The 26,339-nt window shown below is 46.1% G+C and overlaps 1 protein-coding gene across 2 annotated transcripts in view; it reads left to right on the top strand.

The window, feature by feature from the left end:
• The window catches only part of RNASEH2B (ribonuclease H2 subunit B), a 95,808-nt gene that overhangs the window by 54,511 nt on the left and 14,958 nt on the right, over nt 1–26,339 (top strand). For both annotated transcript variants that reach the window (XM_063951963.1, XM_063951962.1), the window contains exon 6: nt 25,927–26,008. In XM_063951963.1, the coding sequence (XP_063808033.1) occupies nt 25,927–26,008 (82 nt within the window). The remainder of the gene's footprint in view (nt 1–25,926; nt 26,009–26,339) is intronic.

The following is a 26,339-nucleotide window of genomic DNA, read 5'->3' as shown; positions in this document are numbered from 1 at the left end:
TATGTATGGAGGTAGTGTATGGATGTATATATGTGTGTATGTATGGACGTAGTGTATGGATGTATATATGTGTGTATGTATGGAGGTAGTGTATGGATGTATATATGTGTGTATGTATGGAGGTAGTGTATGGATGTATATATGTGTGTATGTACAGAGGTAGTGTATGGATGTATATATATATATGTGTATGTACGGAGGCAGTGTATGGATGTATATATGTGTGTATATATGGAGACAGTGTGTATATATTGATGTATGTATAGAGGCAGTGTATGGATGTATATATGTGTGTATGTATAGAGCCAGTGCATGGATGTATGTTTGAGAGAGGCTATGTATGTATGAGAGAGGCTATGTATTGTCGAAGTCAGAAAAATGTCTCAATGCACACTGCCATATTTGCACCGCACACTGGTCCGTGCTGCGCATGCGTATGCTCTCCCGTGGAAGCGCATACCCGCAATAGCGTGCACTCGCACGCGCAGTATGCGCATTTACGGTAGAGTTTATGTGATCGTAGCGTGCGACTCATTCGTTACAAAAGTTCACAATTAATGTCGTTTATAGATCATGTTCCCCTCAATAGTTTCTGTAAGTTTGGTTTAGATAGAATGTCCCTGAGCGGAGGAGTCCCTCTTTGTATTGCACGAAGGGTCTAACAGGAGTCATACAGCAGTATTTGGTACCCATCGGAAGAGTATTTAATTAGCAATATTCCGGTGTTGGTTTGGAGCGTATTAATCGCTCGTGCGAATAGTTATGAACATAAGAAGTTTATGTCCATTTCTATTATTTACCCATACTCAGGTATGCGGCGGGAAACCCAGTTTCCCACCCACCTGAGCCGTTTAAACTCAGCACAGCCCACCTGTATGAATCAACCTATGACCTTTGGTTACAGTACAGGGCCGAATTCCTGTGTCCAATAAACTGAAGGATTGTAGGACCAGGAGATTGCATTGTGTGTGGGGCATAAATAGGCAGGCCGACCACATCCAGCTCTCACTCTCTCATCAACGGTTATCTGCTGATAATCGGGAGCTGGATATCGAGGCGCAGGCGATCATACCCTTTGTGCGTAAGTTCTCTCCGTAATCATTGTCTTTCTGTGAGCCAATTCCTCTCTCTCCCTCTGTGTCTATTTCTCTCTCTCTATTTTCTCTTTTCTCTCGTAACTCCCCTAGACTAAACTTTATAGTATTGTATTGTATTGTGTTAGGCCAGGATAGTATTGTAGTTTATCCCTTAGTTAGGTGTTTGGTTAGGAAGTCTTTGTTATATTGTAGTGTATCATTTGTACTGTGTTACTCTTTTACAAGTATACTAGATATAATACAGATAATAGGCTTTGGAACCCTAAAACAGTATCTGTGTATTTACTATAGTGTTAAGTGTTCACTTGAGCGTCGGTGACGCTCAAACAGCTTTGTAGGTAGTCAGGCTACACAAAGTTGCATTTACACCCTGTACTCACATTAAAGGTATTCTGTGTGTTTCGTCGGTATAAGGTTTAATATCAAGGTATAGTGTTGTGAGCGTCTGCATCGCTGGTGACCTCCTCGTGGTCTCGAGTGTATGCTACGCCATAGCGAATCATTCCCCTAGACATAACCAATAACGTGTCCTGTGATCGCTGGGCCGTGAGCGAACGTGACGCTTGAGCGTCTCGCCTACGGCTGAGCGATCGTTACGCAAATAGCGTACCATTACGGTATTTCTTAAGTAAACAGCGTACAGTGTTCTTAGCTTCATAAGGGTTGTTTATACGACATAGGAATTTAGCATTGTCAATTGGGGACTCGTCCGATCCTTTTCACATCTGCACTAGGTAGATCAGCAGACATTATCCCCCAGCAAAAGGGTGGGAGGTTGTCTCGCAGTTGCTGACGGGATAAGCGTCTGCTTCACTTAGGTAAAGAGTGCTGAAGGAATCCGGTAACCGGAAGTAAGAACAAAACGCTTGTCTTTTAAAAACTGTTTATTTGTCTTTTGTCTTGCGTACGCACGCATATATCTGCATTTCTGTTCCATTTTTCGTATATCACTATTCCTGTTTGCCAAATTTTATAGTTGATAGAAAGTGCTAAAAGGAGATTTGCTGTTATTTAATAAATAGAGGTAATAGTTAAAGAATAGAACAACACACGGCTTGTCCGAGAGACGAGGCAGCCAGTGTGCAGTGTGGATTGCGGTAGATGATCAGGGATCATCTACATTGATAAAATATATATTGTGTTACGGTGGATCCTTTGCATTGCGTACACGTGTCGCTAACAAAGACTAGCGTACGCAATCCGAAAGGCAGACGCACGCAGCGTACATTACGCAACGTAGCGTCTGGTTACGCCCACGTAGCTCAAGTTGTGATAAAGTTGAATTAGCGCAAAAGCGATAAGTAGCGCAAAAGCGATAAGTGGCGCAAAGGCGATAAGTAACGCACAGCGGTAGATAACGCGACGCGGTAAATAACGCAAATCTATTTTTGGAAAATCTGAAATTTAGTTTAACAGATCCTGCTCCTAATTGGTAACACTCTTGGCCTGAAGACAATTTCTGCGCAGAAATAGATATAGAAACAAAAGTGTACATGTGTTGAGTGAGTGTGTTTTGTATACAAAAGTTTATATAACTTTAAGGTGGAACCAAAAGGAAAGTCGGGTACTCGTTAAGGAACATACGTGTAAGTGACATATACGGTGGCCAGGGAGGCATCTCTGGTTAAATAATATTTGAGCATTAGAGTATAGCGGACCATAAGGTAACAAGACCAGGAGGTCATAAGGTAACAAGACCAGGAGGTCATAAGGAACAAGACCAGGAGGTCATAAGGTAAAAAGGTCCGCTATAAAAGTCCAGTGGCACAACGCCTGGGGTGTTGGTGCAGAACCCATATAGGCCATTAAGCTCTGGCTGAAGGAATTCGCAGCCGAAATTTTCGATTCCACTGGTCGCTCCGCACATAAGATTAGTTGCTTATGTGCTGAACGATTGTACCGCACGTAATTGTGTGCATTAGTAAACCTGACCGGTACTATTTGTGTACGAAGGTCATAAACGCTATTTGTACATTCTGACGTGATTTGTGTAATTTTTTATTTTTGGAAGGGAAGTTCGCTGGTCACTCAGGAACTATCTAACAACCCCAACGTTTACTGGAAAGAGTAAGTGTCCTGCGGGTATCCCTCATATGTTCCAGTAAACTGAAGGTTCCATAGGGGCCCTGTATCGAGTACGCCAGCACCACGTCGGTGTGATCAGGTCGTATTGGTCGAGGTGGGCGAGTGAGTGGGGTACTCGGTAAACCGCCACCGCCGGCCTACTGCGGAGTAATTTGGTTGTCTGTAAAGGCTTGCTGAAAACCTTGATACAGAAAATCCAAGGAGGACTAAGCAACACCTACAGACGATGGGGGCCAGTTGCTCAGGTAGGGGGCGATCAACCCTGGTTCAGGTTGATTCTGTGAACCGACCAGTTGGGTCGGCACGATATGTAATGTGTGAAAAATATGGAATTCACACCGAATCTTTATGTGATGAATGGGAGAGAATGACTGTTCAAGACAGAGACAAGTTCCCAAGAATAGGTAGCTTCAGTCCGGAAGTGTTACAAAATTTAAGGAGGAGGATATGTCTCGTAAAATCATCAAAGAGACGAATTCAGCATCATGATTACTTACAGTTATGGCACCAGGAAGGTGAGATACAGAGAGGTTTGGCTCTGGCGGCAGGATCTGGGGCAGTCAGGAAGTTGATTGCCACAGCTCCTCCTCCACCATATATTGCAGGAGAGAAGTTGATTGCGGAGAGAAACGCACTGGGTTGTAAAACACAAACTCTTAGTAACAATGTAAATGTTAATGATGTTAACCAAATAACTCATGCAAGTATTAACCCGTGCAAGTTGTACCCTGTTTTGAACCTTCCTCAGGAGTGTGAACAAGAAGACGATTCGGCAACGATTTCAGCGCTCTCTCTAGCGGCCACCATAGCAGAGACCACAGTAGGCACAGCACCACCCACGAGATTAGTGAAGGCCCCTAGCGGAGGGATAGGTGAGGTCGTGTCAGCGGGTAAGTACGGCACCATGCATTACACTGAAACAATTGTACCACAAGTTGTAGAATCTACACAGAATGAAGTTGTTAGAATTGCTCCTGTAAAGGTGATAGTAGTTCCCAATGGGAAAACAGATGCATCAGGAGTCACACCCGTCAGGAACATTGCCATGTATTGCCCGTTAACTAGAATGGAATTGAGGACCATAGTGTCTGAATTCCCAGACCCCAGAAAGGATTTAGTGGCAAGCCAAAAATACATCAGGGATTTAGGAAACACTTTAGAGCCCAATAATAAGGATTGGCAGATAGTGTTAAGAGCTTGCTTACCTCCCAGTGTCGACTCAGTTAAATTCTTAGCTGATTGTCTATTAGATAAAGATGTACCACTTACAGATGTGTACGACCAGGATAATGTAAAAAGGATAAATTTGCAGCTAAAAGAATATTTCCCAGCCGTTGCTAAATGGAATAAACTATTCTCCATTAAACAAAAGGAGTCTGAAACGGCAGCAGAATATTTCCACCGGGCATTATCAGAAATGGCAAAATACACTGGTATAGAAGACATAAAGACCAACCCAAACCATCGAGAAGTAGCAGTATCTGTACTGATGGATGGTTTGAAAGAAACATTAAAGGCTAGGGTACAGACCACGCAGCCATGCTGGCGAGGTCTGTCAGTGTCCACTTTGAGAGAGGCTGCTGTTGATCACGACAAAAACATCACTAGGCACAGGGAGTCGCAAAGTGATAAGTTGATGTCCGTAAGTATACAGGCGCTGACCACAAGGCAGCCTGCGTATGTACCACCGAATCCTGTGGATAAGGCAAGTATGATAACATGTTTTTCTTGTAACAAACCAGGACATTTTGCACGAGACTGTAGAGTAAGAAATGTACAAAGATCTTTTCAACCCCCTAGACAACAACACCACACACGACATTGGGAGCAGGGTCCACAGAGGCGGAGTTTTGAGCCACATACAGGGGAAACAAAAAGATATCCCCCAAACAGAGATTGGCATGCCTCTGGTAGTTCCCAGCTAACCCCCGCACAAGTAGTTGCTGCCAATGGGATTCAGGGCGGTCAGCATACCCAATAGGGGTGTGGCCATACCTGTAATCTGCAACCAGTTAAATTGATTGCCAGTCTTGGAAGCGAACCAGAGATTGCAATCAATGTGGCTGGTAAAACTTTAAACTTTCTTGTAGACACAGGGGCGGCCAAGTCAGTGATAAATTCGACAGTGGGCATGAGAACCACTGGTAGGACAGTTCCAGCCATAGGAGTAACAGGAGTAGTCCAGCACTACCCTGTTAGCAAACCAGCCGAGATTACAATAGGGCCTCTGCACACCAAGCATTCCTTTTTGCTGGCTGCATCGGCACCGACCAATCTCCTGGGAAGAGACTTACTATGTAAAATGGGTTGCGTCATTTATTGTACTCCTGAAGGTGTATTCTTGGACATACCTGAGAATCACGCTCAAGAAGTACGAGATATGTTAGACTCCCCATCAAAATTAATGTCACATTCCATTATGACAAATAGGAATCCATCCCAGGTAGAAGAGATGACATCTCAGATACCAGATTCACTTTGGACAAAAGATGGACAAGACACTGGATTAATGGCAAACGTAGCTCCAGTAGTAGTGCAAGTAAAAGATGGTAGGATAGCTCCAAAAATCCCACAGTATCCTCTGAAGCCAGAGGTGGAGTTAGGAGTTTTTCCCGTAATAGAGCGCTTGCTACAACAGGGCATTCTAGTAAGAACGTCCAGCACAGCAAATAGTCCCATCTTCCCTGTTAAAAAGAGTGGGGGGAGGGGTTACAGGCTAGTGCAGGATCTAAGGGGGATTAACAAAATAGTCGAGAGTCAGTTCCCCGTAGTGCCTAATCCAGCTGTCATCCTAATGCAAATTCCTCCCACTGCCAAATTTTTCACTGTTATTGACCTCTGCTCCGCTTTCTTTTCGGTACCTCTGCACCCTGACAGTCAATATTTGTTTGCATTCACATACAGAGGAGTCCAATACACGTGGACTCGATTACCCCAAGGTTTCATAGATAGTCCAAGTATATTTTCTCAGGCTTTGCATGATTGTTTACAGTCTTTTCAACCAGAAAGTGGATCAGTGTTGATACAGTATGTGGATGATCTACTACTGTGTTCTGATTCATTGGAGGCATCCCTGAAAGATACGAAACAGCTCCTGTTTCATCTTTCAGACACAGGTCACAAGGTCTCCAAAGACAAGTTGCAATTATGCCAAGCTAAGGTAAAATATTTGGGACACTGTCTAACACAAGGACTGAGACACCTGACCGCTGATAGAATCCAAGCCATTAGAGACATGACACTACCACAAACCCAGCAACAGATCAGAACGTTTTTAGGAATGTGTGGGTATTGCCGTAATTGGATCCCAGGGTTTTCCATATTGGCACTACCTCTGCAGGAAATGGTCTCCTCAAACAAACCTGATCGGATTTCGCATACAGACGAATCTGAAACGGCATTTGAGAGACTCAAACAGTGTCTAACGCAGGCACCTGCACTAGGTATGCCAGACTATGGGAAACCCTTTGAACTATACGGAACAGAAAGTGCTGGGTGCGCAGCAGGTGTACTAACACAAAAACACGGTGACGCCAGCAGGCCAGTTGCATACTACAGCGCTCAGCTAGATACGGTAGCGCGGTCCCTCCCCACATGCTTGCGTAGCGTTGCGGCGATAGCATTGCTAGTGACGAAAAGCGAAGATGTCGTGCTAGGCCACAACCTCACAATCCATACACCACATGCAGTATCTGCCTTATTAAATTCTGCCCAAACCAGACATGTCTCATCAGCAAGGTTTACGAGATGGGAATTGGCATTAATGGCCCCAGTAAACATCACCATAAGGAGATGCAGCGCATTAAACCCTGCAACATTTCTCCCAGGTGTGCCTGGACAGGCACAAAGGGTGGGAGGTGAGAGTGATGGGGAAGGAGGATTTTATACAAAGGAGGATGCACATGATTGTATGGAATATTTGACCCAAAATTTTACCGCAAGGCCTGACATCAGTGACAATCCACTAGAAGATGCAGAACTCACGTTCTACACGGACGGTAGTTGTCACAGACAGTCAGACTCGGGAGACTTGTGTACTGGATACGCAGTCGTAGATGACCAAGACACCATAGAAGCGGAACCGCTAGGCCCACCTCACTCAGCCCAGGTTGCTGAACTGGTCGCCCTAACCAGAGCATGTGAATTGGCTAAGGGTAAGTCTGCCAATATCTACACCGATTCTAGATACGCGTTCGGGGTAGTCCATGATTTCGGAGCCCTATGGCGGCTCAGAAATTTCATGACGGCAGCTGGCACACCGATAGCGCATGCAGCGTATATAAAAAGGCTTCTAACAGCGATACAGGAACCCGACAGAGTGGCTGTTATCAAATGTAAAGCACATACGTATAGCCAAGACCCAGTATCCCTTGGTAACAGCCGAGCAGACGAAGCTGCAAAGCTTGCAGCTGCTACCCCCATACGGACAGACACCACACAGTTGATGGTATTTAATACCATCAACACACAGAAGTTGTGTGAGATGCAGAGTTTGTGTTCCACTCAAGAGAGAGCAGTCTGGAAGGCAAAGGGATATGGCCAGGAGCCCTCAGGGCTCTGGACGGATGGACATGGTAAACCAGTGGCCCCCAGGGCATACCTTCCATGTCTGGCTGAAGCAGCTCACGGGCTGACTCATCTAGGCAAGGAGGGGATGTGCAAATTGGTAAGAGCATACTGGTGCGCCCCAGGATTCTCCTCTCATGCTGGTAAAAGAGCAATGTCATGCCTTACCTGTCTGAGAAAGAATATTGGAAAGGCAATACCTACAGAACCCTCCCATATCCCACCTGCCGGCGGCCCTTTCCAAGTAATACAAATTGACTTCATCCAATTGCCCCCATGTAGAAACTTAAAGTATGTACTTGTCTGTATAGATGTTTTCTCGAATTGGGTCGAAGCTTTTCCAGCAGCTACAAATACCGCTATGTTTACAGCTAAGAAAATTGTGCAGGAATTTGTATGTAGATATGGTATCCCTAGAATCATTGAAAGTGATAGGGGTACCCATTTTACAGGTGATGTCTTTCAAGGAATGTGTAAGTTGATGGGAATTGATAGCAAGCTGCACACTCCGTACCGTCCACAGGCGAGTGCGAAGGTCGAAAGAGTGAACAGCACTATTAAAAATAAATTGAGTAAAGTAATGGCAGAGACAGGATTGACGTGGCCAGAAGCTTTACCCATTGTTTTGTATAGCATCAGAACCACTCCCAGGTCCCCTCTTAATCTGTCTCCTTTTGAAATTCTGTTTGGTCGACAACCGCATGTCATGATTAACCCTCAGGATGATTTGAAATGTAACAATGAAGTAACTGTAAAGTACTTGATTAACATGAGTAAGCAGTTGAGGAGTCAAAATGATAATCTGAAGTTGGTGATTCCTGATTTACCAGATAGTAATTGTCATGACATTGAACCTGGGGATTATGTAATGATACGAAATTTTCTACGCTCAGGTTGTCTTATTGATAGATGGGAAGGACCATACCAGGTCTTATTGACTAGCACCACAGCATTGAAGGTTGCTGAGAGAGAGACTTGGGTCCATTCATCCCACTGCAAGAAGGTTGCTGACCCAGAGAAGTCCCGTGATAAGGAACAGACGGTAGAGGTTGTATCACTGGAGTGTCTGTTCCAGGAGGACTGAGGCGGCACCTGAGCCTTGAAGATCGAAAGCAGTTGTCGACTCCCTTCTCCCTTTTATTGTTTTTCTCCACTTCCCATCCCTTCTCCCTTGATATTTCTTTTTCCCCTTTCTCATTCTTCTCCATTTCCTCCTCAAAGATGGACTTGCCCAAAGAGACTGTGATCCGGATTTTGATGTTAACCATGATGTTGACCAGAGCAGTCTGTTCCGGCGAGAGTACCATAGAGGTCGAGAGAGGTTCTGGAATGGGTTCCGATTATGATGATGGAGGCGTAGTTTTCCAAGATCAACCAATCCAACAAGCAAAGGCGAGTATCAGAAAACGATCCGATAGAAGAAATTGTGATGGATTGTTAGCTGAGGAAAATTGTATCTGTAGGCTCTGTGGTAATCTGGTTGAAGATGGATGCATAAAGCAATGCCAATCTAGTTTTAATATCCATATGGACCGGCATCCATTGAGTGACTATCACTCTCTAGTGGGTAACGTGTTGAACCAAACAGATTGTTGGGTATGCTCTCAAGTACCTCAGGGTCACAGCAAATCAGGGCTAGTACCATTTCCTTTAACGTTAGGGGAGGTACTTGAGCTAAGTGGTGGGAGACCGGTGGACCGGAGGTTTAACATCTCCAGCCCTCCCAGTTTGAAGCTCCACCAATACCATGTGGATAGGTCCCTCTTATGTTTTAACATCTCCAATCCTAGAAAACCGGGAAATTGGGAAGTGTCATGGAGCAACCTTACCATGACCTTTTCACACAGAGCAGATAGAATGCCTACAGATACAGAGCTTGTACGCCACATAGCCAGTAGAGGAAAATCTTTCCGGTATAGGTATACCTTAGGAAATAGAATTACTAAAGTTGGAGAGGTATCACCAGGATACTGTGCACATATCGTACAAACCGATACATGTATTAGACAGATGGAAGAATTAGGGTCAGGAGATTTCACCTGGAAGGTTTGTAACATGGTCATGTCCTTCTCCGTCCCTTATGTTCTCCCCGATGATGCATATTTCATATGCGGGAGAAAGGCGTACAAGTGGCTTGCCCCAAACTCTGAAGGATTGTGTTATATTGGAAAAGTATTGCCTGAAGTGATGACTGTAACACATGACAAAATGAAGGACATACACCGTGGTGCCCAAGCTCCTTATACTCACACTCACTACGAACACCGAGTTAAAAGACAACTGTCAGAAAGGTTAGAGCATCCGGCCTCTGATCTTATCCATGAATCCACCGGGATTCAGGTTCTGGTAGCGTTAGATTTCACTCGTACCGCTCGAGGAGTGATGAATTATAAATACATTTCCGCACTCGCCAATTTGTTAGATAATATCACTGAAATGTATGATGACACGTTTAGATACACTGGAAGAGAACTTCAAGCTTACAAAACAGAACTAGTTCAGCATAGGATGGTTCTTAATTACCTTACAGCAGTAACAGGCGGATATTGTGTTACATTGGCAACACAGTACGGTATAAAGTGTTGCACGTATATCACAAATAACACCGAGGATCCGGTAGAGGTCATAGACCAAAAGATGGACGATATTCTGCAATTAAAGTGGGAATTTCGTCGGAAACACAATCTCACCCTTGCTGCTGTAGGTAATGAGCTGACTGGTTGGGTGTCATGGTTGAACCCGCGAAATTGGTTCTCCGGTTTGGGAGAGTGGGCTCAAGGAGTCATAATGGATGTTGGAAAGTTTCTCCTGTGTATCTTAGGTGTTGTTATATCTATTGGATTGATATTTAGATGCGGGCAGGCTTTGATGAGGTGTAAACAAAGTACGAAAGTGATGAGCTTGAGGAGTGAGGAAACTGTAATTAACCTGGATTTGATTTATGACCCAATGCTAGAAACCATGACGTAATGATGTAATGAGTATACGGTCCGTCTTTCACCCATTTCTATGTTTTCCTCCGAGGTACAAAGACCCACGTAGACGAAGGACCTGATGAGCCAAGGGGCCGACAACGGAAAGATGGAAAGAAGAAGAGCAGACGACCTGATATACAAGATTTTATGGACAATGCCATGGGTACCCCAGTTTCCCTAGGAACTTTAAAATCACGCTAGCCCAACATTTTTTGTAAATCCATGGACGTTGTTTGCTTTACTCACGATTTATGAGCAAAAGCACAAAGAAGAAGACTGCAATCAAACGACACCAATCAAGACCTCAATCGACGAACGTACATTAACCTGACATAGAATATCATTGCATTTTTCGTAAGTGTTCTTTATCTTCATCTCTGCAACCCTCAGGTAATAACACACATAGTCGATAGGGAATACAGGCACAGATAGCAGCAACCACATACCCCCCCAATTCATGTATCATCAACTAAAATGTGCATCCCCATTGTGTTACAACCACAGCCGAAATGAGCTCGGTAGAGTTTGACAGCCCATCCACAGACCTGTACCACAGGATAAGAAGGAATTCAAATGTATACTTCGCAATACCTCGAAGCTTGATTTACCACACGTACGGCACGATGATACATGACCCCCCCAAACATGGACTCATACACACATGCTCCTGCTTTCTCACTAGGTCATACTCTCTTCACACCTACTCCATTCTTCCTCCTTTCCCCACCATGGAAATCAATTAACCCCTGACTTACATTTTTCTCCTTAAATATTTTGTGGCAGTTATTATTGACTGCCAAAGGGTGGACTGTCGAAGTCAGAAAAATGTCTCAATGCACACTGCCATATTTGCACCGCACACTGGTCCGTGCTGCGCATGCGTATGCTCTCCCGTGGAAGCGCATACCCGCAATAGCGTGCACTCGCACGCGCAGTATGCGCATTTACGGTAGAGTTTATGTGATCGTAGCGTGCGACTCATTCGTTACAAAAGTTCACAATTAATGTCGTTTATAGATCATGTTCCCCTCAATAGTTTCTGTAAGTTTGGTTTAGATAGAATGTCCCTGAGCGGAGGAGTCCCTCTTTGTATTGCACGAAGGGTCTAACAGGAGTCATACAGCAGTATTTGGTACCCATCGGAAGAGTATTTAATTAGCAATATTCCGGTGTTGGTTTGGAGCGTATTAATCGCTCGTGCGAATAGTTATGAACATAAGAAGTTTATGTCCATTTCTATTATTTACCCATACTCAGGTATGCGGCGGGAAACCCAGTTTCCCACCCACCTGAGCCGTTTAAACTCAGCACAGCCCACCTGTATGAATCAACCTATGACCTTTGGTTACAGTACAGGGCCGAATTCCTGTGTCCAATAAACTGAAGGATTGTAGGACCAGGAGATTGCATTGTGTGTGGGGCATAAATAGGCAGGCCGACCACATCCAGCTCTCACTCTCTCATCAACGGTTATCTGCTGATAATCGGGAGCTGGATATCGAGGCGCAGGCGATCATACCCTTTGTGCGTAAGTTCTCTCCGTAATCATTGTCTTTCTGTGAGCCAATTCCTCTCTCTCCCTCTGTGTCTATTTCTCTCTCTCTATTTTCTCTTTTCTCTCGTAACTCCCCTAGACTAAACTTTATAGTATTGTATTGTATTGTGTTAGGCCAGGATAGTATTGTAGTTTATCCCTTAGTTAGGTGTTTGGTTAGGAAGTCTTTGTTATATTGTAGTGTATCATTTGTACTGTGTTACTCTTTTACAAGTATACTAGATATAATACAGATAATAGGCTTTGGAACCCTAAAACAGTATCTGTGTATTTACTATAGTGTTAAGTGTTCACTTGAGCGTCGGTGACGCTCAAACAGCTTTGTAGGTAGTCAGGCTACACAAAGTTGCATTTACACCCTGTACTCACATTAAAGGTATTCTGTGTGTTTCGTCGGTATAAGGTTTAATATCAAGGTATAGTGTTGTGAGCGTCTGCATCGCTGGTGACCTCCTCGTGGTCTCGAGTGTATGCTACGCCATAGCGAATCATTCCCCTAGACATAACCAATAACGTGTCCTGTGATCGCTGGGCCGTGAGCGAACGTGACGCTTGAGCGTCTCGCCTACGGCTGAGCGATCGTTACGCAAATAGCGTACCATTACGGTATTTCTTAAGTAAACAGCGTACAGTGTTCTTAGCTTCATAAGGGTTGTTTATACGACATAGGAATTTAGCATTGTCAATTCTCTTTCAGGAAGTCTTATCTCCGGCTTTGAGACGCAAACAGGAAGTGCGTCACAGGTAGCCGGTTTGCGGTTCACCGTGCGTTCCACCAACCGGAAGTTCGCGGGAACGATCCGCGAAATCAACTTCTAACTGCTCGGCGCTTGTTAAACCTGTTAAACCACTAGGACCACCAATGGGAACTTTGGATGAACACATTGGGGCTAATTTATTACTTAGACTATTTAAGACTGTCCACGCCGCACCGGAAGTAAGGGGATGACCACTTCCGGAAATCCCGTTTTTATTTTTATTTTATTTTGCTGATTATTGCGTTGATTATTATTCCTCTTGGGTATACAACTTGTTAATTAAGAGAGAGAACTATTATTAAGACTATTTGATTCCATTTTATAAGCTAAAGACGTTTTTTTTGTATATCAAAATGTGACCTTACGACCCGGATGTAAATCTAATTAATGCTTTAAATAGCCCATCCATGTCAGTGCTTGTCATGCAGCCTTGATGAAGGGAGGTATCCCGAAACGCGTCGGCACTGTATGACAAGCAAACCAAGGGAAGTCCTATCAGACAGACGAAGTGTTGTGGACGTTGGAGTACTGGTTCCGGAGCCGTTATCTCCCCTGGGCAACACCTTATGTGCACTCACTTCATCCATTCTGGTAAACCTCCACCTATACTTGACTCCTGGATTTTTATGATGTTATTATTATCAAGCAGTCAACAGGAATTTTAAAGCTAACTTTTAAATACCTACATTATTTTGCTCTCTGGTAATTCTCCATTCATTACCGAACATTTGGAGCCAATTTAATATTAATTGTATCCGTTATTGTTTCTGTATTAAAACTTGCATTTTTTAAACGTACTACACTATATATGTTCATTTCTCTCCCACATATGGATCAATGAGATATGAATACGCGGTAAATCCCACGCCAGAAGCGTTGTAAGGGAAGTACCATTCTATATTTTCTCACCAATTAGCGCACACCTTCTGGTCTAAACTTTATTCTGATTCTGAGGTCGATTTTTCTGAGGCGGCTTTGCATCCGCGTTTAGTGAAGAGTATTCAGTACATGATTGTGGCTATAAAGGATGTTTTACACATTTCTGATGAACCTGCGGTGCAGGAAACAAGGATTTGTTTGTTCAAAGGGAAAAACCTGAAGTGAAATTTCCCCCCCCCCTCATGAAATGAATACTCTTTGTGAAAAGGCTTGGGAGTCGCCGGATAAGAGGTGGCAGATTCCCAAGAGGATTTACATGGCGTATCCTTTCCCCTCTGATGACAGGGAAAAATGTGAGTCGTCTCCGAATGTTGACAAAGCTCTATCTCGTTTGTCTAAGAAGGTGGCGCTTCCGTCTCCGGACACGGCAGCTCTCAAGGATCCAGCGGATCGCAAGCTGGAGACGTCCCTGAAGTCCATTTTCGCTAATACAGGCTCATTGCTCAGACCTGCAGTGGCGTCGGTGTGGGTGAGTATTGCTAAATGGGCCGAGAATTTAGCTGCTGATATGGATACCCTTGATAAAGATAATGTTCTTCTGACTCTTGGTTATATCAAGGACGCTGCAGATTACCTGAAGGATGCGGCGAGGGATGTTTGTCTCTTGGGATCAAGAGCCAATGCCATGTCAATATCGGCAAGGAGGACGTTGTGGATCCATCAATGGAATGCTGATGCCGACTCCAAGAGAGCTATGGAAGCTTTACCCTTCAAAGGTAATGTCTTGTTTGGGGACGGCTTGTCGGACCTGGTCTCTACCGTGACGGCGGGTAAGTCCTCTTTCTCTGACGTCCTAGTGGATGCTGGGAACTCCGTAAGGACCATGGGGAATAGCGGCTCCGCAGGAGACTGGGCACAACTAAGAAAGATTTAGGACTACCTGGTGTGCACTGGCTCCTCCCTCTATGCCCCTCCTCCAGACCTCATAGAATTTTGTGCCCGGCTGAGCTGGATGCACACTAGGGGCTCTCCTGAGCTCCTAGAAAAGAAAGTATATTTTAGGTTTTTTATTTTCAGTGAGATCTGCTGGCAACAGACTCACTGCTACGTGGGACTAAGGGGAGAGAAGCGAACCTACCTGCTTGCAGCTAGCTTGGGCTTCTAGGCTACTGGACACCATTAGTTCCAGAGGGATCGAACACAGGCCCAGCCTCGGTCGTCCGGTCCCGGAGCCGCGCCGCCGTCCCCCTTACAGAGCCAGAAGCAAGAAGACGTTCCTGGAAATCGGCGGCAGAAGACTTCGGTCTTCATCAAGGTAGCGCACAGCACTGCAGCTGTGCGCCATTGCTCCCCATGCACACCACATACTCCGGTCACTGATGGGTGTGGGGGGGGGGGGGGGCGCGCCCTGGGCTGCAATAAGAGTACCTTGCTGGCAAATACCACATAATATAGTCATAAAGACTATATATGTGTAAAATACCCCTGCCAAATATACATTTAAAAAGCGGGAGAAGTCCGCCGGAAAAGGGGCGGTGCTATCTTCCTCAGCACACTGGCGCCATTTTCCCTCACAGCTCCGCTGGAAGGACGCTCCCAAGGCTCTCCCCTGCAGTTTCCAGACTACATAGGGTAAAAAAGAGAGGGGGGGGCACTAAATTTAGGCGCATATAATATATATATATATATATATATATATATATATATATATAGCTGCTATAGGGAAAAATCACTTGTGTAGTGTGTATCCCTGCATTATATAGCGCTCTGGTGTGTGCTGGCATACTCTCTCTCTGTCTCCCCAAAGGACTTTGTGGGGTCCTGTCCTCGTTCAGAGCATTCCCTGTGTGTGTGCGGTGTGTCGGTACGGCTGTGTCGACATGTTTGATGAGGAGGCTCATGTGGAGGCGGAGCAGGGGCCGATAAATGTGATGTCACCCCCTGCGGGGTCGACACCTGAATGGATGGACATGTGGAAGGAATTACGTGACAGTGTCAACTCCTTACATAAAAGGTTTGAGGACATAGCAGATGTGGGACAGCCGGCTTCTCAGCTCATGCCTGCCCAGGCGTCTCAAAAGCCATCAGGGGCTCTAAAACGCCCGCTACCTCAGATGGCAGACACAGATGTCGACACGGATACTGACTCCAGTGTCGACGATGATGAGACTAGTGTACATTCCAATAGAGCCACCCGTTACATGATTACGGCAATGAAGAATGTGTTGCACATTTCTGATATTACCCCAGGTACCACAAAAAAGGGTATTATGTTTGGGGAGAAAAAACTACCAGTGGTTTTTCCCCCTTCTGATGAATTAAATGAAGTATGTGAAGAAGCGTGGGCTTCCCCCGATAAGAAACTGGTAATTTCTAAAAAGTTACTAATGGCGTACCCTTTCCCGCAAGAGGATAGGTCACGTTGGGAGACATCCCCTAGGGTGGATAAAGCGCTCACACGCCTGTCAAAGAAGGTGGCACTACCGTCTCCGGACACGGCCGCCCTAAAGGAACCTGCTGATAGGAAGCAGGAGGCTATCCTGAAGTCTGTATATACACACTCAGGAATTATACTGAGACCGGCTATTGCTTCAGCATCGATGTGCAGTGCTGCAGCTGCGTGGTCAGATTCCCTGTCGGAAAACATTGATACCCTAGACAGGGACACTATATTGCTAACCGTAGAGCATATTAAAGACGCTGTCTTATACATGAGAGATGCATAGAGGGATATTTGCCGGCTGGCATCTAAAATAAATGCAATGTCCATTTCTGCCAGGAGAGGATTGTGGACTCGGCAGTGGACAGGAGATGCAGATTCTAAAAGGCACATGGAAGTTTTGCCTTACAAGGGTGAGGAGTTGTTTGGGGATGGTCTCTCGGACCTCGTTTCCACAGCAACAGCTGGGAAGTCAGCATTTTTACCCCATGTTCCCTCACAGCCAAAGAAAGCACCGTATTATCAGGTACAGTCCTTTCGGCCCCAGAAAGGCAAGCGGGTTAGAGGCGCGTCCTTTCTGCCCAGAGGCAGAGGTAGAGGGAAAAAGCTGCAACATACAGCCAGTTCCCAGGAACAAAAGTCCTCCCCCGCTTCCTCTAAGTCCACCGCATGACGCTGGGGCTCCACAGGCGGAGCCAGGTACGGTGGGGGCCCGTCTCAAGAACTTCAGCAACCAGTGGGCTCGTTCACGGGTGGATCCCTGGATTCTACAGGTAGTATCTCAGGGGTACAAGCTGGAATTCGAGACGTCTCCCCCTCGCCGTTTCCTCAAATCTGCCTTGCCGACAGCTCCCCCGGACAGGGAGGCAGTGCTGGAGGCGATTCACAAGCTGTATTCTCAGCAGGTGATAATCAAGGTACCCCTCCTTCGACAAGGACGGGGTTACTATTCCACAATGTTTGTGGTACCGAAACCGGACGGTTCGGTGAGACCCATTTTAAATTTAAAATCTTTGAACACTTATATAAGAAGGTTCAAGTTCAAGATGGAATCGTTCAGAGCGGTGATTGCAAGCCTGGACGAGGGGGATTACATGGTGTCACTGGACATCAAGGATGCTTACCTGCATGTCCCCATTTACCCTCCTCACCAGGAGTACCTCAGATTTGTGGTACAGGACTGTCATTACCAATTCCAGACGTTGCCGTTTGGTCTGTCCACGGCACCGAGGGTATTTACCAAGGTAATGGCCGAAATGATGATACTCCTTCGGAAAAAGGGAGTTTTTTAATTATCCCGTATTTGGACGATCTCCTTATAAAGGCGAGGTCCAGGGAACAGTTGTTGATCGGAGTAGCACTAGTTCGGGAAGTGCTACAACAGCACGGCTGGATCCTGAATATTCCAAAGTCGCAGCTGGTTCCTACAACGCGTCTACTGTTCCTAGGGATGGTTCTGGACACAGAACAGAAAAAAGTGTTTCTCCCGGAGGAGAAGGCCAAGGAGTTATCGTCTCTAGTCAGAGACCTCCTAAAACCAAAACAGGTGTCGGTGCACCACTGCACGCGAGTCCTGGGAAAGATGGTGACTTCTTACGAAGCAATTCCATTCGGAATGTTCCATGCAAGGATCTTTCAGTGGGATCTGTTGGACAAGTGGTCCGGGTCGCATCTTCAGATGCATCGGCTGATAACCCTGTCTCCAAGGGCCAGAGTGTCGCTACTGTGGTGGCTGCAGAGTGCTCATCTTCTAGAGGGCCGCAGATGCGGCATACAGGACTGGATCCTGGTGACCACGGATGCCAGCCTTCGAGGTTGGGGGGCAGTCACACAGGGAAGAAACTTCCAAGGACTATGGACAAGTCAGGATTCTTCCCTACACATAAATATTCTGGAACTAAGGGCCATTTACAATGCCCTAAGTCAGGCAAGACCCCTGCTTCAACACCAGCCGGTGCTGATACAGTCAGACAACATCACGGCGGTCGCCCATGTAAATCGTCAGGGCGGCACAAGAAGCAGGATGGCGATGGCAGAAGCCACAAGGATTCTCCGATGGGCGGAAAATCATGTGTTAGCACTGTCAGCAGTGTTCATTCCGGGAGTGGACAACTGGGAAGCAGACTTCCTCAGCAGGCACGACCTCCACCCGGGAGAGTGGGGACTTAATCCAGAAGTCTTCCAAATGATTGTACACCGTTGGGAAAGGCCACAGGTGGACATGATGGCGTCCCTCAACAAAAAGCTAAAAAGATATTGCGCCAGGTCAAGGGACCCTCAGGCGATAGCTGTGGACGCTCTAGTGACACCGTGGGTGTACCAGTCGGTTTATGTGTTCCCTCCTCTGCCTCTCATACCCAAGGTACTGAGAATAATAAGAAGGAGAGGAGTAAGAACTATACTTGTGGTTCCGGATTGGCCAAGAAGAGCTTGGTACCCAGAACTTCAAGAAATGATCTCAGAGGACCCATGGCCTCTGCCGCTCAGACAGGACCTGCTGCAGCAGGGACCCTGTCTGTTCCAAGACTTACCGCGACTGCGTTTGACGGCATGGCGGTTGAACGCCGGATCCTGAAGGAAAAGGGCATTCCGGAGGAGGTCATCCCTACGCTGATTAAAGCTAGGAAGGAGGTGACCGCAAACCATTATCACCGCATATGGCGAAAATATGTTGCGTGGTGTGAGGCCAGAAGGGCCCCAACGGAGGAATTTCAGCTGGGTCGATTTATGCACTTCCTACAGTCAGGGGTGACTATGGGCCTCAAATTAGGTTCCATTAAGGTCCAGATTTTGGCTCTGTCGATTTTCTTCCAAAAAGAACTGGCTTCACTGCCTGAAGTTCAGACGTTTGTTAAAGGAGTTCTGCATATTCAGCCCCCTTTTGTGCCTCCAGTGGCACCTTGGGATCTCAACGTGGTGTTGGATTTCCTTAAGTCACATTGGTTTGAGCCACTTAAAACCGTGGAACTAAAATATCTCACGTGGAAAGTGGTCATGCTGTTGGCCTTGGCTTCGGCCAGGTGTGTGTCAGAATTGGCGGCTTTATCATGTAAAAGCCCTTATCTGATTTTCCATATGGATAGGGCAGAATTGAGGACTCGTCCCCAATTTCTTCCTAAGGTGGTATCTGCTTTTCATTTGAACCAACCTATTGTGGTGCCTGCGGCTACTAAGGACTTGGAGGATTCCAAGTTGCTGGACGTAGTCAGGGCCCTGAAAATTTATGTTTCCAGGACGGCTGGAGTCAGGAAAACTGACTCGCTATTTATCCTGTATGCGCCCAACAAGCTGGGTGCTCCTGCTTCAAAGCAGTCTATTGCTCGCTGGATCTGTAGTACGATTCAACTTGCACATTCTGCGGCTGGACTGCCGCATCCTAAATCTGTAAAAGCCCATTCCACGAGGAAAGTGGGCTCTTCTTGGGCGGCTGCCCGAAGGGTCTCTGCTTTACAACTTTGCCGAGCTGCTACTTGGTCGGGTTCAAACACGTTTGCTAAGTTCTACAAGTTTGATACCCTGGCTGAGGAGGACCTTGCTTTTGCTCATTCGGTGCTGCAGAGTCATCCGCACTCTCCCGCCCGTTTGGGAGCTTTGGTATAATCCCCATGGTGCTTACGGAGTTCCCAGCATCCACTAGGACGTCAGAGAAAATAAGAATTTACTCACCGGTAATTCTATTTCTCGTACTCCGTAGTGGATGCTGGGCGCCCATCCCAAGTGCGGATTGTCTGCAATACTTGTATATAGTTATTGCCTAACTAAAGGATTATTGTTTAGAGCCATCTGTTGAGAGGCTCAGTTATTTTTCATACTGTTAACTGGGTATAGTATCACGAGTTATACGGTGTGATTGGTGTGGCTGGTATGAGTCTTACCCGGGATTCCAAAATCCTTTCCTTATTGTGTCAGCTCTTCCGGGCACAGTATCCTAACTGAGGTCTGGAGGAGGGGCATAGAGGGAGGAGCCAGTGCACACCAGGTAGTCCTAAATCTTTCTTAGTTGTGCCCAGTCTCCTGCGGAGCCGCTATTCCCCATGGTCCTTACGGAGTTCCCAGCATCCACTACGGACTACGAGAAATAGAATTACCGGTGAGTAAATTCTTATTTTTCTTCCTTATGTTCCCACACAGCACAAAAAGGCACCTGATCAGCAGATGCAGTCCTTTCGTCCTAATAAATACAGGCGTGGGAAGGGTTCGTCCTTCCTCGCTTCAAAGGGTAAAGGAAGGGGTAGGAAGTCGCCTGCCGTGTCGGGCGCCCAGGACCAAAAGTCCTCCCCTGCCTCTACCAAGTCCACCATATGACGTTGGGGCTTCCCTGGGGGAGTCCGGACAGGTGGGGGGACGTCTCCGAGTCTTCAGTCAGGTCTGGATTCTTTCAGGCCTCGATCCTTGGGTCCTGGAGATTGTATCTCAGGGATACAAGCTGGAGTTTCAGGAGGTGCCCCCTCACCGGTTTTTCGTTTCGCCCTTACCAGCGTCTCTGCCGGACAGGGAGCTGGTGTTGGCAGCGATACAAAAATTGTGTCAACATAAGGTCATTGTTCCAGTTCCTCCATCACAACGGGGGGAGGGGTTCTACTCGAGCCTATTTGTGGTGCCGAAACCGGACGGTTCGGTCAGACCGATTCTGAATCTAAAATCCCTTAATCCATACGTGAAAGTTTTCAAGTTCAAGATGGAATCTCTTCGAGCTGTGATTTCCAGCCTAGAAGGGGGGGGGATTGTATGGCGTCAGTCGACATAAAGGATGCCTACTTACACGTCCCGATATTTCCTTCGCATCAGGCCTTCCTCAGGTTTGCGATACAGGACTCTCATTACCAATTTCAGACGTTGCCGTTTGGTCTTTCCACGGCTCCGAGGGTTTTCACCAAGGTCATGGCAGAAATTATGGTTCTCCTTCGCAAGCAGGGGGTTTCAGTTATCCCGTACTTGGACGATCTCCTGATAAAGGCGAGGTCCAAGGAAAGGTTGCTAAGGAGTATAGATTTGGTGCTTCGACAGCACGGTTGGGTGCTAAATTTACCAAAATCTCAGTTGATTCCGACCACCCGGCTGTCTTTTCTGGGCATGATTAGTGTTCACTCTAGGATTTTTTTAGGGCAGGGTGCTGAGCATTGAAGAGGGCACATTTTTTATTTTAAAGGGCACATTTTTGATGGGACGCTTTGCGCACAAAGCATAGTGCATGTGTTTATAGTTTTTGTACATACATTTTTCCCTTAGTAAATCATATACCCAAGCATACATATAAGACACCTAACATCTGTACTGTGAAACATACTGTAGATGTCCAGTCTTCTTGAAAGATCGGCTGTAGCATATACATAAGTAGATAATTATAAATGTCTTTTCCAGTGCTGAAGTAGTTATAATCCATGTGTTATAAAACAGAAAAATTAAACAATGGGTTAAAATATATAGGAAAAAAATAAGTCTGTTCTACTAGGGAAATACTGTAAGCAGTACATGCTCACTGCTTACCCTGTTCTTTCCCTCTTTATCAGAGTGCTGTGTTATTTACAGTGCCTCCTCTGCCATCCAGTTGGCTAAGGATAGAAATTGTGTTCCAATTTCAGAGGTCGGCAAGGAGTAGACGACAACATTGTAACATGCACTCTGACTGTTACATTCTGTATACAAGGGGGCATTTTATGGTCCTGCAGGGTGCACTGAAAAAGGGCAGGGTGCTTTTTCACATTTCAAAAATGGGCAGGTTTCAGCACCCTGCTGAAACAGCCTAGAAGGAACACTACATGATTCTGGACACGGAGTTAGAGAGTTTTTCTTCCACAAGAAAAGGCTCTAGAACTGCAGTTGTTGGTCAGGGAACTTCTGAGGCCGAAGACTGTGTCCATCCATCAATGTACGCGCGTTCTGGGGAAGATGGTGGCGGCGTACGAAGCCATTCCGTTCGGCAGGTTTCATGCCCGGGTGTTTCAGTAGGACTTGCTGAGCAAATGGTCCGGGTCTCACCTGCACATGCACCGGAAGATAAGTCTATCTTCCAGGGCCAGAATTTACCTCCTGTGGTGGCTACAAGGGTTTCACCTCCTAGAGGGACGCCAGTTCGGTATCCTGGATTGGGTACTTCTGACGACAGATGCGAGTCTCCGGTGCTGGGGTGCAGTCACCCAAGGCAGGAACTTCCAGGGGAGATGGTCGTTCCAGGAAGCGGGTCTCCACATAAATGTTCTCGAGTTAAAAGCCATCTACAGCGGCCTGCTACAGGCAAGAAGCCTTCTTCAGGGTCGACCTGTCCTGGTACAGTCAGACAACATCACAGCGGTGGCACATATCAACCGTCAAGGCGGCACAAGGAGCAGAGCGGCAATGCCGGAGGCCACAAGAATCCTTCGCTGGGCGGAACAGCACCTGAGCGCCCTGTCAGCAGTCTTCCTTCCGGGAGTAGACAACTGGGAAGCAGACTTCCTCAGCAGACATGATCTCCATCCGGGAGAGTGGGCTCTTCATCAAGAAGTGTTTGCAGAAGTGACAAAGCGTTGGGGACTCCCTCTGATAGACATGATGGCGTCTCATCTCAACAAGAAGCTTCCGAGGTATTGTTCCAGGTCAAGGGACCCCCAAGCCAGTGCGGTCGATGCCCTGGTGTCTCCGTGGGTGTTCAAGTCGGTGTATGTGTTCCCTCCACTTCCTCTCATTCCAAAGGTACTGGGGATCATTCGTCGAGCAAAGGTTCAGGCGATTCTCGTAGTTCCAGATTGGCCAAGAAGGGCCTGGTATCCGGATCTTCAGGAATTACTAGTGGAAGATCCTTGGCCGCTTCCTCCTTGAGAGGACCTGTTGTTGCAGGGTCCATGCGTGTTTCCCGACTTACCGCGGCTGCATTTGACGGCATGGAAGTTGACCGCCAGATCTTAGCTCGTAAAGGTATTCCAGGAGAGGTCATACCTACTCTCCTCAAGGCTAGGAAGGAGGTTACGGCGAAGCATTATCACCGTATTTGGAAGAAGTATGTTTCCTGGTGTGAGTTTAAGAGGGCTCCTGCGGAAAAATTTTATTTGGGGCGTTTTCTCCATTTTTTGCAGGCTGGGGTGGATGCAGGCCTGAAGTTGGGCTCCATCAAGTTGCAGATTTCGGCATTGTCTATTTTCTTTCAAAGAGAATTGGCTGCCCTCCCAGCGGTTCAGACGTTTGTGAAAGGAGTTTTGCATATCAATCCTCCGTTTGTGCCTCCTGTGGCCCCATGGGATCTGGACGAGGTCTTACAGTTTCTCATGTCTTCCTGGTTTGCGTAAGGTTGAGTTGAAGTTTCTCACCTGGAAGGTAGTCATGTTGTTGGCGCTGGCTTCTGCCAGGCGGGTGTCTGAGTTGGCGGCCTTATCTCATAAAAGCCTGTACTTGGTCTTTCATTTGGATAGGGCAGAATTGAGGACTCGTCAACAATTTTTACCAAAGGTGGTCTCCTCGTTTCACATTAATCAACCTATTGTGGTACCGGTGGCCAGGGATGCTGGGGCAGTTCCAAGGTCTCTGGATGTAGTGAGGGCTTTGAAGATCTACGTCGCCCGTACGGCGTTTGCCAGGAAAACTGAGGCGCTGTTTGTCCTGTACGCTTCCAACAAGATTGGTCATCCTGCTTCAAAACAGACTATTGCACGCTGGATTTGTTAGTACGATTCAGCAGGCTCATTCTTCGGCCGGATTACCGGTGCCGAAGTCGGTGAAAGCCCATTCTACCAGGAAGGTGGGCTCGTCTTGGGCGGCTGCCCGGGGCGTCTCTGCTTTACAGCTCTGCCGAGCGGCTACTTGGTCGGGTTCAAACACTTTTGCCAAGTTCTATAAGTTTGATACCCTGGCTGATGAGGACCTTGCGTTTACTCAGTCGATGCTGCAGAGTTGTCCGCACTCTCCCGCCCGGTCTGGAGCTTTGGTATAAACCCCATGGTCCTTTTGGAGTCCCCAGCATCCTCTAGGACGTAAGAGAAAATAGGATTTTGGTACTTACCGGTAAATCCTTTTCTCCTAGTCCATAGAGGATGCTGGGCGCCCGTCCCAGTGCGGACTATTTTCTTGCAGTGTTCTCTTGTGGGTTCGCTTAGTTTATACACAGGTTGTGTATTTCTGTTTTCAGCTTGTTGCTGTAGTTTTTTCATACTGTTATCTGGTTTCTTGTTACTCCGGTTGTACGGTGTGGTTGTGGTGTGGGCTGGTATGTCTGTAGCCCTTAGTTTACACAAAAATCCTTTCCTCTAAATGTCCGTCTCTCCTGGGCACAGTTCCTATAACTGAGGTCTGGGGGAGGGGCATAGAGGGAGGAGCCAGTTCACACCCAGTCTTGTCTTTTCAGTGTGCCCAAGCTCCTGCGGATCCCGTCTATACCCCATGGTCCTTTTGGAGTCCCCAGCATCCTCTACGGACTAGGAGAAAAGGATTTACCGGTAAGTACCAAAATCCTATTTATTTATTTTTTAAATCGTACGGACGTTTTTCGGATCTCTGCGCATGCATGAAGTCGCCGAAAACACCAATTAGTGCACCGCGTCCCCTTGCATGGCTTGTTTCGCAGGTTACTATTCCAATTCGTAGTCCACGTGGATGGTAAAGTATGAAAAAGTTGAAAATGTATTTATTTTTTTGTTAAAAACTCACTCTTGTCAACTGTCAACCTTTAGTAGTGTCGACCTAGTACAGGTTAAGTATCCCATATCCAAATATTCCTAAATACGGACTTTTTTGAGTGAGATAATGAAACCTTTGTTTTCTGATGGCTCAATGTACACAAACTTTGTTTAATACACAGTTATTAATAATATTGTATTAAATGACCTTCAGGCTATGTGTATAAGGTGTATATGAGACATAAATGAATTGTGTGACTTTAGATACACTTTGTTTAATGCACAAAGTTATAAAAAATATTGGCTAAAATTACCTTCAGGCTGTGTGTATAAGGTGCATATGTAACATAAATGCATTCTGTGCTTAGACTTAGGTCCCATCACCATGATATCTCATTATGGTATGCAATTATTCCAAAATACGGAAAAATCCGACAACCAAAATACCTCTGGTCCCAAGAATTTTGGATAAGGGATACTCAACCTGTATCTATTAAAAATTAAATTTTAATGCCTGACATTTATTTAATGTAAATCACCTGTTTTTTTCATGGAGGGTACCCCCCTGCCCCCCACCGCGCCAAAATAATAAAATAAAGTCTTCTTTTCTCACATGTCTATAAGCTGAGGATTACTGAGATGGACCAAGGGCTGTGACAGATGGACGTGATGGTGATCCGATGCTGTCAGGGCTGGGGCGACTTTTGTTCTCTGGCGCCTCCTGCAGCATTAGAATATTTTCTCATTGCTGCTGCCTCCAAAGACGCAGCAGCGATAATTGCGTCCTCCTTTGAATTGGGCCATATGATAGGATAGGTGTTTTTGCCCTTGGGCTGAGTAGGTTGGGGTGTGCAGTCACTAGTAGTATTTGTTCTTTACTGGCCAAGAGTATTTTTAAATGGAAGGTTTTAATCAAAGTTTGCTGCTATTATTTCATTATTATAAATTTGTAGCATTTATTTGAACTTGTCTTTCCATTTGGGCAGAGGACTACGTTCGTTACGCACATGGACTGATATCGGAGTACATACCCGAAGAACTCCGCAGTGAGCTGTCCCAGTACATAAAGTAAGACTATATACATTACATCCTGCAGAGATTCTAACTGAAATATATACTTGCAATAGGCAAATAGACCACAGTAAGATTTCGTATTTTAGGGGGATAACCGTAGAATGGACAATAACTTAATATAAAATAGAATAGAGTTTGTTTTCTATTTTTCAGAACTCCGGCTATGAGAGTTCTAAGAACGCATTGTAGATAAAATATTTCTTGTACGTTTCACTTGTTGCATTAATTTGAGTGCAAACTTTAGGACATAACTTGAGGGCGTGTTCAGGGCTTTGTTGTGTCCTGGTACTATGTGTGTGCACGAAAACTGGATGTGGCCAGGGAT

Source organism: Pseudophryne corroboree, chromosome 2 (genome assembly GCF_028390025.1).
Source record: "Pseudophryne corroboree isolate aPseCor3 chromosome 2, aPseCor3.hap2, whole genome shotgun sequence".
In the NCBI taxonomy this organism is placed as follows: domain Eukaryota; kingdom Metazoa; phylum Chordata; class Amphibia; order Anura; family Myobatrachidae; genus Pseudophryne; species Pseudophryne corroboree.
The sequence above is the reverse complement of the archived record's forward strand: the minus strand, read 5'-3'. Positions and strand labels throughout refer to the sequence as shown.